Source organism: Lactuca virosa, chromosome 4, assembly GCF_052849685.1.
Source record: "Lactuca virosa cultivar CGN04683 chromosome 4, Lactuca_virosa_CGN04683_v6, whole genome shotgun sequence".
Lineage (NCBI taxonomy): Eukaryota > Viridiplantae > Streptophyta > Magnoliopsida > Asterales > Asteraceae > Lactuca > Lactuca virosa.
The window spans coordinates 237,350,509-237,364,978 of NC_136429.1; the positions used below are offsets into that span (position 1 = coordinate 237,350,509).

At 38.2% G+C, this 14,470-nt stretch overlaps 1 protein-coding gene across 1 annotated transcript; it reads left to right on the plus strand.

Moving 5' to 3' along the window:
• The first annotated feature begins 2,220 nt into the window (after positions 1 to 2,220).
• On the plus strand, positions 2,221 to 2,676 carry LOC145105730 (uncharacterized). Its single transcript, XM_079042809.1, has one exon. The coding sequence runs from the start codon at positions 2,221 to 2,223 to the stop codon at positions 2,674 to 2,676; it is 456 nt and encodes a 151-aa protein (XP_078898935.1).
• Positions 2,677 to 14,470: the final 11,794 nt, after the last annotated feature.

The window sequence follows — 14,470 nt, forward strand, 5'->3', positions numbered from 1 at the left end:
ATTTGTTGTAGTTGATGCAGAAAAAGAGTTAAACAAAGAGATTGATGTGAATGAAGAACTTGACATGAACAAATCCAATGGTGAGGGTGTAGAAGGATTTGCAGATGAGGGGTATAGAGTTGTCATGGATAATGATCCTCAAGGAGTCAATGAATATTCAACTAACATCAACATAGATGATGAGTTAATGAGAAACTTTCAACCTTTTGAAGGGTTTGAAGACCAAGATAGCATCCCATTTAATGGGTTTGAAGGACAAGATAATATTCCTTTCAATGATGAATGGAGACAAGAGGAGCCTGATGACATTGAGTTTGAGAATCAAAACAGTGAAGATGAAGATAGTGACTTTATGATTGATGAGGACAACATAATTAAAGATGTTGAAGTTGACATGGAGGATTTCAATCTAAATTTTGATACAGAAGCAGAGTTCAATGGATGTCAAAGTTTGGGTGGTCAAAGAAATGAAGATAGTGATGAAGAAGAGGATGTGGAGGTAATTGATAATGACGAGTGGGATTCACTAAATGATGACTCAGGGGACAACAGGAAAAGAAGAGAAATGATCAAAGAGTTGGGGAAACAAACATTATGTTCTGCTGGTGAGGTGCACAAGGTAGCTTTTCATATTGGGCAGAAATATAAAGCCAAGAAAGAATTGAAAGATAAAGTCAATCTGCATGCTTTAGAGACAAGGAGGAATATCTCATTCACAAAAAATGACAATAGTGGATTAATAGATGTTTGTGATGGAACTGTAGTTGTAAATGCAAGTGGGGTAGGTGGACCTACCTCTGGGAAAAAGGTAAAGGGTAAAGATGTAAACTCAGATAAAGTTAAATGCACATGGAAACTTCATGCATCTAGGTCAAGTGAACAGGACTATTGGTTTATTAAGACCTATAATCAGAAACACATCTGCCTCCAAACACGAAAAATCAGATCTTGCACAGCAACATTTCTTTCCAAACATATTATGGATCAGATTGAAGCTAATCCTAGCCTACCTATTCGTGCCCTACAAGAGCAACTCCAATCAACATATGGAGTTAGTATTTCAGAAGAGAAAGCATTTAGGGCAAAAGCATTAGCCACCAAAAATGTTGCAGGAGATTACGTAAAGCAATATGCAGCTTTGAGAGAGTATGTACTAGAGCTACAAAAGACAAACGAAGGTACAACTATAAAGATTGATGTGGTTTCTGAACCTGTGTTTTCATCCCCAACCAGGCAATTCAAAAGGATATACGTGTGTTTAGGTCCTTTAAAGAAAGGATTTAACGCAGGTTTGAGAGAATTTTTAGGCTTAGATGGAGCCTTCATGAAGGGACCTTTCCCAGGTCAAATACTAAGTGCAGTTGGTGTTGATTCCAACAATGGAACCTACCCATTGGCATATGCTGTTGTTGAAAGTGAAAACACTTCAAGTTGGAAATGGTTTCTTCAGTGTCTTGTAGAAGATCTTGACTTGTATTCAAATTCCAACTTCACCTTTATCAGTGATAGACAGAAGGTACTATAGTTACATTTAATATTGCATACTAGGTTTCATTACAGACTAATGCTAATTACTTATTTTGTTTTGGTGAAAACAGGGTCTTCTACCAGCCATAGAACAATTGTTTCCTAATGCAGAACACAGGTTCTGTATTAGACACATATACCAGAACATGAGGAAGTTATTTAAGACTACAGAGTGCATGGAGTATTTTTGGAGGTGTGCTACAGCCACCACCATACCAGAGTTTGAAGTAGTAATGGTAGAGCTAAGGAATTATGACATAGAAGCATATCAATGGCTCTTGAAAATCCCTCCACATCATTGGGCTAGAAGTCATTTTTCAGGTATTTTCTCAATTTGTTGTCTTATTTTTTATTATAGTATAGATATGTACTAACTATTATTTTGTTAATGAACTACTAGGAAGGGCAATTTCAGACATGTTATTGAATAACCTTTGCAAAGTGTTCAATAGCAAACTTGTGAAAGGGAGAGACAAACCCATTATCAGCTGTTTGGAGTTTATCAGAGAGTACCTTATGAAGAGAGTATGCAATATGATGAAGGTGTTAACCAAGTGTCAAGGTCCACTAACTCCAACTGGTACTAGGATTTTGGAAGCAAACACAAGACTTGCTAGTAAGTATCATGCACGATGAAATGGGCGACAAAAGTATCAGATTAAAGGTCCATGGAATGATTAGTATGTGGTGGACATGGAGAAAAGGGAGTGTAGTTGTAGAAAGTGGGAGCTTACTGGAATTCCTTGCAAGCATGCAATTGCAATTCTAAATGAAATGGCAGAGAATAATGAAAAGGTGGGAGAACTATACACCTATGTCCATAAGGTGTATTGGCTTGATACATGGAAAGAGATGTACTCCTTCAAGGTGGAGCCTATCAAAGGTAGAGCCATGTGGCCTAAGAGTGACTACCCAACAACTCTTGTGCCTCCACCTCACAACAAAGCTATAGTCAGACCAAAAAAGAAAAGGAGGATTACAGCAGAGGAAAGGATTGAAATCCAGCAACGTAAGAGGCAAGCAAACAGTCAAAGTCAAAATGATAATGAAACTCAATCACTCGGCAGGAAGTTTTTTACTGTGACATGTAGTAAGTGTAAGCAAAAGGGTCACAATGCCAGGACCTGCAAGGCCAAAGATGGGAATTGATGTTTAAGTACTTAAGTTGTTTATGTTTGTGAAGACTTGCTAATGCACTTTAGTTGGTACTTTGATGCCTTTTTTTGGTTCCATTTTGATTATGTACTTTGATGCCCTTTTATGGAACAATGTACTCCAATGTTTTGGTAATGTACTTTAATGCCCTTTTTTGGTAATGATTGTGTTTTGGCATTAATGTGTTATGGTGCCCTTTTGGTAATGTAGTTTGTTATTGTTTATTTTGTATTGTCAAAGCATGAAGATGTTATGGCAATGCACTTAATATATGCATGTAAAACCATTACAATTGCATATTCAAGCGTAGAGAAAAACCATTACACTTGCATATCATGTGAAGATAAAACCTTTATAATTTCATATTCATAAAAAGATAAAACCATTACACTTCCCATTATCATAAAAGTAGAAGAGTTATTGCATAACTACCGAAATATCATAACCTAATATGAGTTTGCTTACCATTTTTGGGCATGCATAGAAACGACGACCAGGGTTTCGTGAGGTCCATGACGTTCGCACAACAGCAACATTCCCACAGAAGCAGAGCACCATATTTGAAGCTCGTAGCAGTAGAAGTAGATGAGAGACGAAGAAGAAGAAAACCTTTGTTGCTGCTTCTCTGTAAATCAAAATGAAGAAGAAGAAGGGGATTGCGTATGAGTATGTATATAAAGGAGAAATATGATATTATTTAAAATAAGGACCTAAAATGACCAAAATGCCCTCACATGGAGGGCACTTGATGGCATTAACGGCTCCAAACAAACGGACAATGACGGAATGGACTAAAAACCCATGAAAACCTTGATTTTGGACCTTCGATCCAAGCTGGAAATTTTTTGGACCCCATCCAAAGGTTTTGGCAAACCACAAGGACCAAATTTGCAGTTTTGTCTATTATAAACCACAAACAAGTGATTGAGTGATTGTTGAAAGCCTTCTAACCTATTATGAAGCAACATTTGCATATAGAAGACGTAGTTTTAATTTAACATAATCTTAAAACACATACTTCAAAGTTAATATTCAAGACCCTATATTATATGATGAAAACATATATGTTGGTGATTTGTTTCACTAATTGTATTTAAGTGTAATGGGTTGATTTGTTGACCAAAATTCAATCTTGATTAATATTAAACAAGTAAGGAAGGTGCGGAGTGCACACTTGTTTAAGTTTATTCAAGATTAAAAGTATACTGTCATTTAGGGGCGAAGCCCCTGAACGAATGGGGGTCCGGGGGCAGCGCCCCTGGGAGCGGGGTCCAAGGGCAGAGTGTGACATCCCCATTTTCACGGCCAGAAAAGATCGATTTTGTTTAGGCTTTATAAAAATCAAAGTACTTCTTTTAATAAAAATGTTGCGGAATTTGTTCCCAGAAAAACATGATAAATACGTTATCAAAGCATTTTCGAAGAAATGTATTTTTATTCATTTTAAAACATTAGGATGTCATCATCAATACAGAAATATAAGCATAAACAGAACTTACATTCATTATCACTAGTGATTATATCTCCTTAATCCCTTAGTGTAATGTAACTTCATATAGACACCTGTGATACAAATAAACTGAGTGGGTCAGGTTGGGAAACCTGGTGAGTACATAGGGTTTTCAACCCACAATAATATAATTATTATGTTTAAACATCAAACAATCAACCCAATTACCCATCCCCATCATCTTCTTTACTCTTAAGGATCTACCCTAAGAATCAACTAGTCCTCGTTTATTCATTCCTAAGGATCATCCTAAGGAATCGGCACGAAGTCCATCGTCACCGGGGTTTAGGCACTAAGTTTGCATAGTCGCCAAGATTTATACAACAGGCACTAAGTCCGCATAGTCGCCAGGGTTTAGGCACTAAGTCTGCATAGTAGCCAGGGTTTATACAACAGGCACTAAGTCCGCATAGTCGCCAGGGTTTTGGCACCAAGTCTGCATGATCGCCAAGGTTTAGGCACCAAGTCTGCATGATCGCCAGGGTTTAGAGTACACCGGGTGAACACATCGTTCACAACACCTACAGGTTGCGAGCCTGCTAGTGTTCCACTGGACTGTCTAAAATAGTCTGTGGTTGTCATCCATACTCTACTAGATGACGGGGCCAGCATTTGGGAACAAGGCTTCTCACATCGTCCACCTCTCACCCTTACCTCTATATCACCTCTCAACTCATCATCCAACTCATATTTCATCTACCCATGTTTTACCCAACAAATTATGTAGATATAAATTCATATACAGTTTAAATCATTTAAAACTTGTATAAAATTGTTCATCCAGCATAGATAGCAAGCATACATATAATATGCACACATAGCACGTAGTTTATATAAAATACTTCATATCTATGTGTAAGATGAAAGTAACTATGCACTCACCTGATCAGGTGGTGACTCGGTACTCGGGCAGCACTTCGTTATCTCAAAACAATTTTCCCTTGACAAAACCCAGTATCAATACCACTAGGGTTTAGTCTAACGTTAACTGTGACTAATTAATAGTCTAGCTATTATTACTATTATATAAGCGTTAAGCAACACTATTATATAACTCATAATAATAGCCCAAATAATTATTTTAAGTTCCTAATAATGTTACTATAATTAATTAGAAGCTATATTAAAAATAGCGTAGGCGTAGCTCACTTACAGCGGGTTTTCTCGAAAACCGGGCTTCGCTTGGAGCAGCGTTTCCGAACCGAAAGCTTTTCTTCTCGGAGTCGTCGGGCGCTCCGGGGCTTCCTTCTCGTTCTAGGGAGGTTCCCTAGACTTGGTAGGGGTTTAGGGAGGCTAGAGAGAAGTTAGAGAGAGAAAGAAAAGCTTATGGTGTGAAGAAAATATGAAGAGTTCACCCTTTATTTATAGGGATTTTATAGTAAAGTAGCCTCTAAGTTTCGTCTGTATCTTCCGCGTACGAGCTCCGTTTTCTACGTTCTTTATATCCACGCGTTGGTATTTATGAGTACTACAACTTTCATTTAGACCCCGTTGGCTAATTCTCATTCTATCTCGGATTTACAAAACTGTATCGAATTCGTCGCGCTCGAAAAGTAGAGACTAAGCTTCGTCCATAACTTTCGCATAAGAGCTCCTTTTTGACGTTATTTATATCGACGCATTGGTATTTACGAGTACTACAACTTTCATTTAGACCCCGTTGGCTAATTCTCATTCTATCTCGGATTTACAAAACTATATCGAATTCGTCGCGCTCGAAAAGTAGAGACTAAGCTTCGTCCATAACTTTCGCATACGAACTCCTTTTTTGACGTTATTTATATCCACACGTAGGTAAAAACAAGATCTACAACTTTCATTCAGACTCCATCGGCTAATTCTCGACCGATCTTAAATTTAACAGTAGGATGAGATTAGACTGTTAAATGACCGCGAAGAATTCGTAACTCCTTCATACGGACTCCGTTTTCATCTGTCTTTTTACCGTTGAGTTCCTATTAATGAGATATTCAACTCTCATTTAGGTCACGTAAGCCAAAAACCGCTCGAACTAAAATTCGAGTTTCGGGTCGTGCACTGCTAAGCCGAATCTTAGAAAAATCGTAACTTCCTCATACGAAGTCAGATTTGGGCGTTCTTTTTATGGATGTTCTCGGTTTAACATATTCTACAGCTTTTGTTTAGATCACTAAGGCTAAAAATTCCTCTATCGTAAATTCACTATTTACGTCTCCCGGTGTCGTGCCGGTTTTGCCGTAAAACTTCGACGGACCATAACTTCTTCGTTATAACTCGGATTTCGGCATTCTTTATATGTACGGAACCCTTGTAACATATACTAGAACTTGGTTAAGATTAATTCTTATAAATAATCTTCCATCAAAAACTCATTTTTGACGCTCATTGTCTCTAATTTGACTAGCCCGGATCTGCGGGCGTTACAATTATCTCCCCCTTAGGATGATTACGTCCCAGAATCATCAACGAAACAGGGTTGTATAATGACTCTGTACGTTATCTCTTCATCCTAAGTAATAATCGTAACTTTGATGTTTCTTCGAACGAGTATCTAACTCTAAGACTTCCTGACTGCAGGCGGTGCCCGATCTTGGACCCGCTCTCTATCTCATGTTAGACTTCCAATCATGATCTTCATGTCACGATCTCAATATTTATTGGAGACTCCCTCTTTAACAAACTTGAGATAAGTTCCTTCCTTCGATTATCATAATAGACCGATGAGTCATGTTCTAATGACCTCTCATCGTATGATGCATTGCTTGGACTCAGGTCTTTTAGAGTCCAATTCCAGAACAGACTATACCTTCCTTCATGTTCTAATCAAATCTTAAAAGGTAGCATTTCTAGCTACAAGCAACTATCGTGATACCTCTACTGATCGCTTTGATTATCTTTTATTTCAATCTTCCGGATTAAGTCAGATGCTACATCGAACTTGGTTCTCTGAACCATGTAACATACCCATCGTAGTCGGCCTCAATTTGATATGACCACTAGGGTCGGAATAACAATCATCTTCTTAGTCTTTACTGAAACGATGGTAACGACATATTTGAATAAAACGGTATCAATTACTAGCTTCTTGGTAACCTTGTGACTTTCCATGATCCAAGTGTGAGTCCTGTGCTTCTGATAGTATAGGCCTCTACTACCATTCACACCTACTCATACTCGTCCCAAGTATTGTCTCGCAGTTTTCCAAGTCACCATACAAGAAAATCACTGAACAGCTTAACACATCAGATAGCAAAATGAAGGTTTTATATTATTTCTTGAAATGATTACATAGGTGTTCAAGTTCACCCTAAACTATGCCTCTAGTAGGCTACATCATACGATACTATGGCTACTGCATAACTTGATCTTCGGATATGAACTCCGCATCCTCGATTTCTCACGTCGTTTTCGGCTTCGTCGAGGATCATGTGGAATGCCCTTGGCCTTGGTGGCGTTTCTGGCCTTGCTGCCTCGTTTTTCTTCGGGTAGTCTTTAGACACATGCCCTCTTTGTTACATCTGTAGCACGCCCTCTTGTTGGATGTACACTTGCTGGCGTAATGCCCTGTTTTTCCACATTTGTAGCAAGTCACCTCCTCGCTACATTTCCCGAAGTGTTTCTTTTTACACTTCTCGCACCACTTAGGTTCACCTCCTCCTCCTCCTTCAGACTTTGAGAATTTCCTTTCTTTGTTAGATTTTAAATATCCTTCATACTTCCTTTTCTCGCCAACTTCAGCTCTCTCCAGACTCATTTCCTTAATCTGGGTCTCCACATTCCTGGCTGCCCAGATGACGGCTTTCAAGGTGGTTGTTTGCTTGACCATTGGACTAAAGTCCGCTGGTAATCCATGGGCAAACTTGTTGACCTTGGAGAGCTCAGTTGGAACTAGGTAAGGAACAAGCTTCATCTTCTCCGTAAAACTTGCAGCATACTCAGTGACACTCATCCTTCCTTTCTTCAGATTTTGGAACTCATTGTTGATCTCCAGAAGATCCTGCTCAGAGCAGTACTGCATTTTCAGTTGCACCACGAAATATTCCCAATACATCTTGCTTGATTCTCCTTTGGGCATCGTATCAGCTAGTAGCTTCCACCAACTCAGTACTCCAGACTTTAACAGAGGAACCGCGAGAGCGGTCTTCTGTCTGTTGCTACACTCGCAACTCTCAAACATTGTCTCCATCTCGGAGATCCAGTCCATAACTTCCACCGGTGTAGGGCTTCCAGAAAGACTCGGGGGTTTAGATGCCATGAAATCCTTGTACTTGCATCCACGTCCGTCATTTCCTCCATCTTGATTGTTTTTCCTAATCACCGGCGGATCAGCTTGACCAACGGTCCTGCTGTAGTTCCCTTCCTCAGATTGCTCGGGAATCAGCTCAGGTTGCTCAATGGGCATGGTAGGTTCGTCCCTATTTTCATGCAACATCTGCCTCATTTCTTCCCTTTGTTCAGCTAACATAGCCCGAATCATGGCTAGTTCTCCAGCCATGCTGATTGGTTCAGACGCAGCTTCTACCACAACAGGTATTTGCTCAACCACGGGAGGTTGATTCCTGTTTCCATTCGCGTTCCCGACTCCACTTCGGGTTCTTGTCATTTTGATCTATACACCAATTTAAACGTTTGGTGTGTAGTGACGAGAATTTAGATAGGAAAGATTTTATTTACGATCGACGTGTAAATCTCCCTATTACTCCGAAAAGTTACATGCCAATTCTAATACCGTAATTAAACGTTTAGAAATCTGAGCACATAAGATTTCCAGATCCGGTCGGCAACAGACCATATATCCGATCAGACATTTAGCATCACAAAGCATCATAAATCATTTAGCACATAAAAGCATGTTAGGCATTTTCCCTAAATTAGCTAGTGCTTGTGTCTATTCAGGTGTATTACCTAAATTTTATTAGACACACTCCTCACAAACATCGCTTAGCATTCTAAGTTTAAGTCTAGAAATAAATCCATATTCCTAGTTTGCTTAAACTAATGCTCTGATACCAACTGTGACATCCCCATTTTCACGGCCAGAAAAGACCGATTTTGTTTATGCTTTATAAAAATCAAAGTACTTCTTTTAATAAAAATGTTGCGGAATTTGTTCCCAGAAAAACATGATAAATATGTTATCAAAGCATTTTCGAAGAAATGTATTTTTATTCATTTTAAAACATTAGGATGTCATCGTCAATACAGAAATATAAGCATAAACAGAACTTACATTCATTATCACTAGTGATTATATCTCCTTAATCCCTTAGTGTAATGTAACTTCATATAGACACCTGTGATACAAATAAACTGAGTGGGTCAGGTTGGGAAACCTGGTGAGTACATAGGGTTTTCAACCCACAATAATATAATTATTATGTTTAAACATCAAACAATCAACCCAATTACCCATCCCCATCATCTTCTTTACTCTTAAGGATCTACCCTAAGAATCAACTATTCCTCGTTTATTCATTCCTAAGGATCATCCTAAGGAATCGGCATGAAGTCCATCGTCACCGGGGTTTAGGCACTAAGTCTGCATAGTCGCCAGGATTTATACAACAGGCACTAAGTCCGCATAGTCTCCAGGGTTTAGGCACTAAGTATGCATAGTAGCCAGGGTTTATACAACAGGCACTAAGTCCTCATAGTCGCCAGGGTTTTGGCACCAAGTCTGCATGATCGCCAAGGTTTAGGCACCAAGTCTGCATGATCGCCAGGGTTTAGAGTACACCGCGTGAACACATCTTTCACAACACCTACAGGTTGCGAGCCTGCTAGTGTTCCACTGGACTGTCTAGAATAGTTTGTGGTTGTCATCCATACTCTACTAGATGACGGGGCCAGCATTTGGGAACAAGGCTTCTCACATCGTCCACCTCTCACCCTTACCTCATGGTCTATATCACCTCTCAACTCATCATCCAACTCATATTTCATCTACCCATGTTTTACCCAACATATTATGTAGATATAAATTCATATACAGTTTAAATCATTTAAAACTTGTATAAAATTGTTCATCCAGCATAGATAGCAAGTATACAGATAATATGCACACATAGCACGTAGTTTATATAAAATACTTCATATCTATATGTAAGATGAAAGTAACTATGCACTCACCTGATCAGGTGGTGACTCGGTACTCGGGCAGCACTTCGTTATCTCAAAACAATTTTCCCTTGACAAAATCTAGTATCAATACCACTAGGGTTTAGTCTAACGTTAACCGTGACTAATTAATAGTCTAGCTATTAATACTATTATATAAGCGTTAAGCAACACTATTATATAACTCATAATAATAGCCCAAATAATTATTTTAAGTTCCTAATAATGTTACTATAATTAATTAGAAGCTATATTAAAAATAGCGTAGGCGTAGCTCACTTACAGCGGGTTTTCTCGAAAACCGGGCTTCGCTTGGAGCAGCGTTTCCGAACCGAAAGCTTTTCTTCTCGGAGTCGTCGGGCGCTCCGGGGCTTCCTTCTCGTTCTAGGGAGGTTCCCTAGACTTGGTAGGGGTTTAGGGAGGCTAGAGAGAAGTTAGAGAGAGAAAGAAAAGCTTATGGTGTGAAGAAAATATGAAGAGTTCACCATTTATTTATAGGGATTTTATAGTAAAGTAGCCCTTAAGTTTCGTCTGTATCTTCCGCGTACGAGCTCCGTTTTCTACGTTCTTTATATCCACGCGTTGGTATTTATGAGTACTATAACTTTCATTTAGACCCCGTTGGCTAATTCTCATTCTATCTCGGATTTACAAAACTGTATCGAATTCGCCGCACTCGAAAAGTAGAGACTAAGCTTCGTCCATAACTTTCGCATACGAGCTCCTTTTTTGACGTTATTTATATCCACGCGTTGGTATTTACGAGTACTACAACTTTCATTTAGACCCCGTTGGCTAATTCTCATTCTATCTCGGATTTACAAAACTGTATCGAATTCGCCGCGCTCGAAAAATAGAGACTAAGCTTCGTCCATAACTTTCGCATACGAACTCGTTTTTTGACGTTATTTATATCCACGCGTAGGTAAAAACAAGATCTACAACTTTCATTTAGACTCCATCGGCTAATTCTCGACCGATCTTAAATTTAACAGTAGGATGAGATTAGACTGTTAAATGACCGCGAAGAATTCGTAACTCTTTCATACGGACTCCGTTTTCGTCTGTATTTTTACCGTTGAGTTCCTATTAATGAGATATTCAAATCTCATTTAGGTCGCGTAAGCCAAAAACCGCTCGAACTAAAATTCGAGTTTCGGGTCGTGCACTGCTAAGACGAATCTTAGAAAAATCGTAACTTCCTCATACGAAGTCAGATTTGGGCGTTCTTTTTATGGATGTTCTCGGTTTAACATATACTACAGCTTTTGTTTAGATCACTAAGGTTAAAAATTTCTCTATCGTAAATTCACTATTTACATCTCCCGGTGTCGTGCTGGTTTTGCCGTAAAACTTCGACGGACCATAACTTCTTCGTTATAACTCGGATTTCGGCATTCTTTATATGTACGGAACCCTTGTAACATATACTACAACTTGGTTAAGATTAATTCTTATAAATAATCTTCCATCAAAACTAATTTTTGACGCTCATTGTCTCTAATTTGACTAGCCCGGATCTGCGGGCGTTACACAGAGCCTCTAGCTGGGGTCGAGTTGTATTAAAAATGCATCAGAAAATTCAAATTTTGAATATTTGACCTGTTTTTTGCTTTGCATTAATCCATATAGAAAACCCGGATTTATTACAGTTTTGACTGTTGAAAAAACTGTTTTATGATAGTTTTGACAGTTTTCAGACAAAGAAGGTTTTTAACCAAATTTTGGTCAGTTTTCTGGTACTCATGAAATTCATACATCTTATTCTCTGTTCTTTTCTCTTCTGAGTCTAATCCAATTAAAGATTAGGGAGTACCACCCAAATACTTTGATTTGATAGTGAAATCACAATTCTCAAAATACCCAAGTGCTTTTATTACCCCGAACTTCTAACAAAAATCAAAGTAATCTGTGATCATGGCAAGTGACAATTCTGTGAAGGATATGAAAAGCAAGTTTGATAAATTGAACAAGTTTGAAGGGAAAGATTTTCGTAGATGGCAGAAGAAGATGCACTTTCTCATTACCACTCTGAAACTGGTGTATGTTCTGAGTACACCCATGTCAGTCTTACCAGAATCTGTGGAAGATGAACATCTGGAGGCAAAAAGAAGGAGATCAAAGTGGGAAAATGATGATTACATATGTCGTGGTCATATTCTCAATGGTATGTCTGACTCTCTGTTTGATATCTATCAAAATTTCGAATCTGCAAAATAACTGTGGGATTCTCTTAAATCCAAGTACATGACTAAAGATGCTTCTAGCAAGAAGTTTCTTGTTAGTAACTTTATAGGTTACAAGATGATTGACTCCAGGCCTGTTATAGAACAATTCCATGAAATGTTAAGGATTTTGGGTTATATTGTTGTATTAAAAATGCATCAGAAAATCCAAATTTTGAATATTTGACCCGTTTTTGGCTTTGCATTAATCCATATAGAAAACCCGGATTTATGACAGTTTTGACTGTTGAAAAAATTGTTTTATGATAGTTTTGACAGTTTTCAGACAAAGAAGGTTTTTAACCAAATTTTGGTCAGTTTTCTGGTACTCATGAAATTCATACATCTTATTCTCTGTTCTTTTCTCTTCTGAGTCTAATCCAATCAAAGATTAGGGAGTACCCCCCAAATACTTTGATTTGATGGTGAAATCACAATTCTCAAAATATCCAAGTGCTTTTATTACCCCGAACTTCTAACAAAAATCAAAGTAATCTGTGATCATGGCAAGTGACAATTCTGTGAACGATATGAAAAGCAAGTTTGATAAATTGAACAAGTTTGAAGGGAAAGATTTTCGTAGATGGCAGAAGAAGATGCACTTTCTCATTACCACTCTGAAACTGGTGTATGTTCTGAGTACACCCATGTCAGTCTTACCAGAATCTGTGGAAGATGAACCTCTGGAGGCAAAAAGAAGGAGATCAAAGTGGGAAAATGATGATTACATATGTCGTGGTCATATTCTCAATGGTATGTCTGACTCTCTGTTTGATATCTATCAAAATTTCGAATCTGCAAAAGAACTGTGGGATTCTCTTAAATCCAAGTACATGACTAAAGATGCTTCTAGCAAGAAGTTTCTTGTTAGTAACTTTATAGGTTACAAGATGATTGACTCCAGGCCTGTTATGGAACAATTCCATGAAATGTTAAGGATTTTGGGTTATATGGTTGTATTAAAAATGCATCAGAAAATCCAAATTTTGAATATTTGACCCGTTTTTGGCTTTGCATTAATCCATATAGAAAACCCGGTTTTATGACAGTTTTGACTGTTGAAAAAACTGTTTTATGACAGTTTTGACAGGTTTCAGACAAAGAAGGTTTTTAACCAAATTTTGGTCAGTTTTCTGGTACTCACAAAATTCATACATCTTATTCTCTGTTCTTTTCTCTTCTGAGTCTGATCCAATCAAAGATTAGGGAGTACCACCCAAATACTTTGATTTGATAGTGAAACCACAATTCTCAGAATATCCAAGTGTTTTTATTACCCCGAATTTCTAACAATATCTCTCGTTAGACAAGTATACATACACAATGCAACATAACCTGGAAACACAATAATACATAAGCCCAATGGACTAAAATACAATATACACACATACGAATACGTTAACATCCCCTAGCTAGAGTTGCACATTGGGGTCCCAGACCAGTCTTGGGTCGGTCTCAAAACGGTCCGGTCTTTTTTCGGACCGGTCCCGTTCGATCTTTTTCCGATCCGGTATTTTTCCAGACCGGTCTTTTTCAGTCCGGTCTTTTTCGATCTCGTCTCTTGGTCTTTCCGTGCGCATTTTTTGGTTCGATTTACGGGTTTTTTTTGTTCAGTTTCGGTATTTTTCGATTCTTTTGTTTTGGTTTCGAGTTTTTTACATTAACAAATATGAGATTATCACCAAAATGATAAATTAAGATTTACTAAAAGTGATAATTTAAATTTAATAAAAGAAAAAATGAAATAAATTAGATAGTTTGTGATTAAAAAATTTATAGTTAACACAAAAATTATATATTTATAAAGTTTGGTTACCGTTCTTTTTTTCCAGACCGATCTCATTAAATCTCGGACCGGTCTCGGAACAGTCCGGTCTTTTTCGGACCGGTCCAGGACGGTCTCGAGCCGGTCTTTTTTCGGTCCGGTCTCGTTTTAGACCGGTTCGGTCTCGGTCTT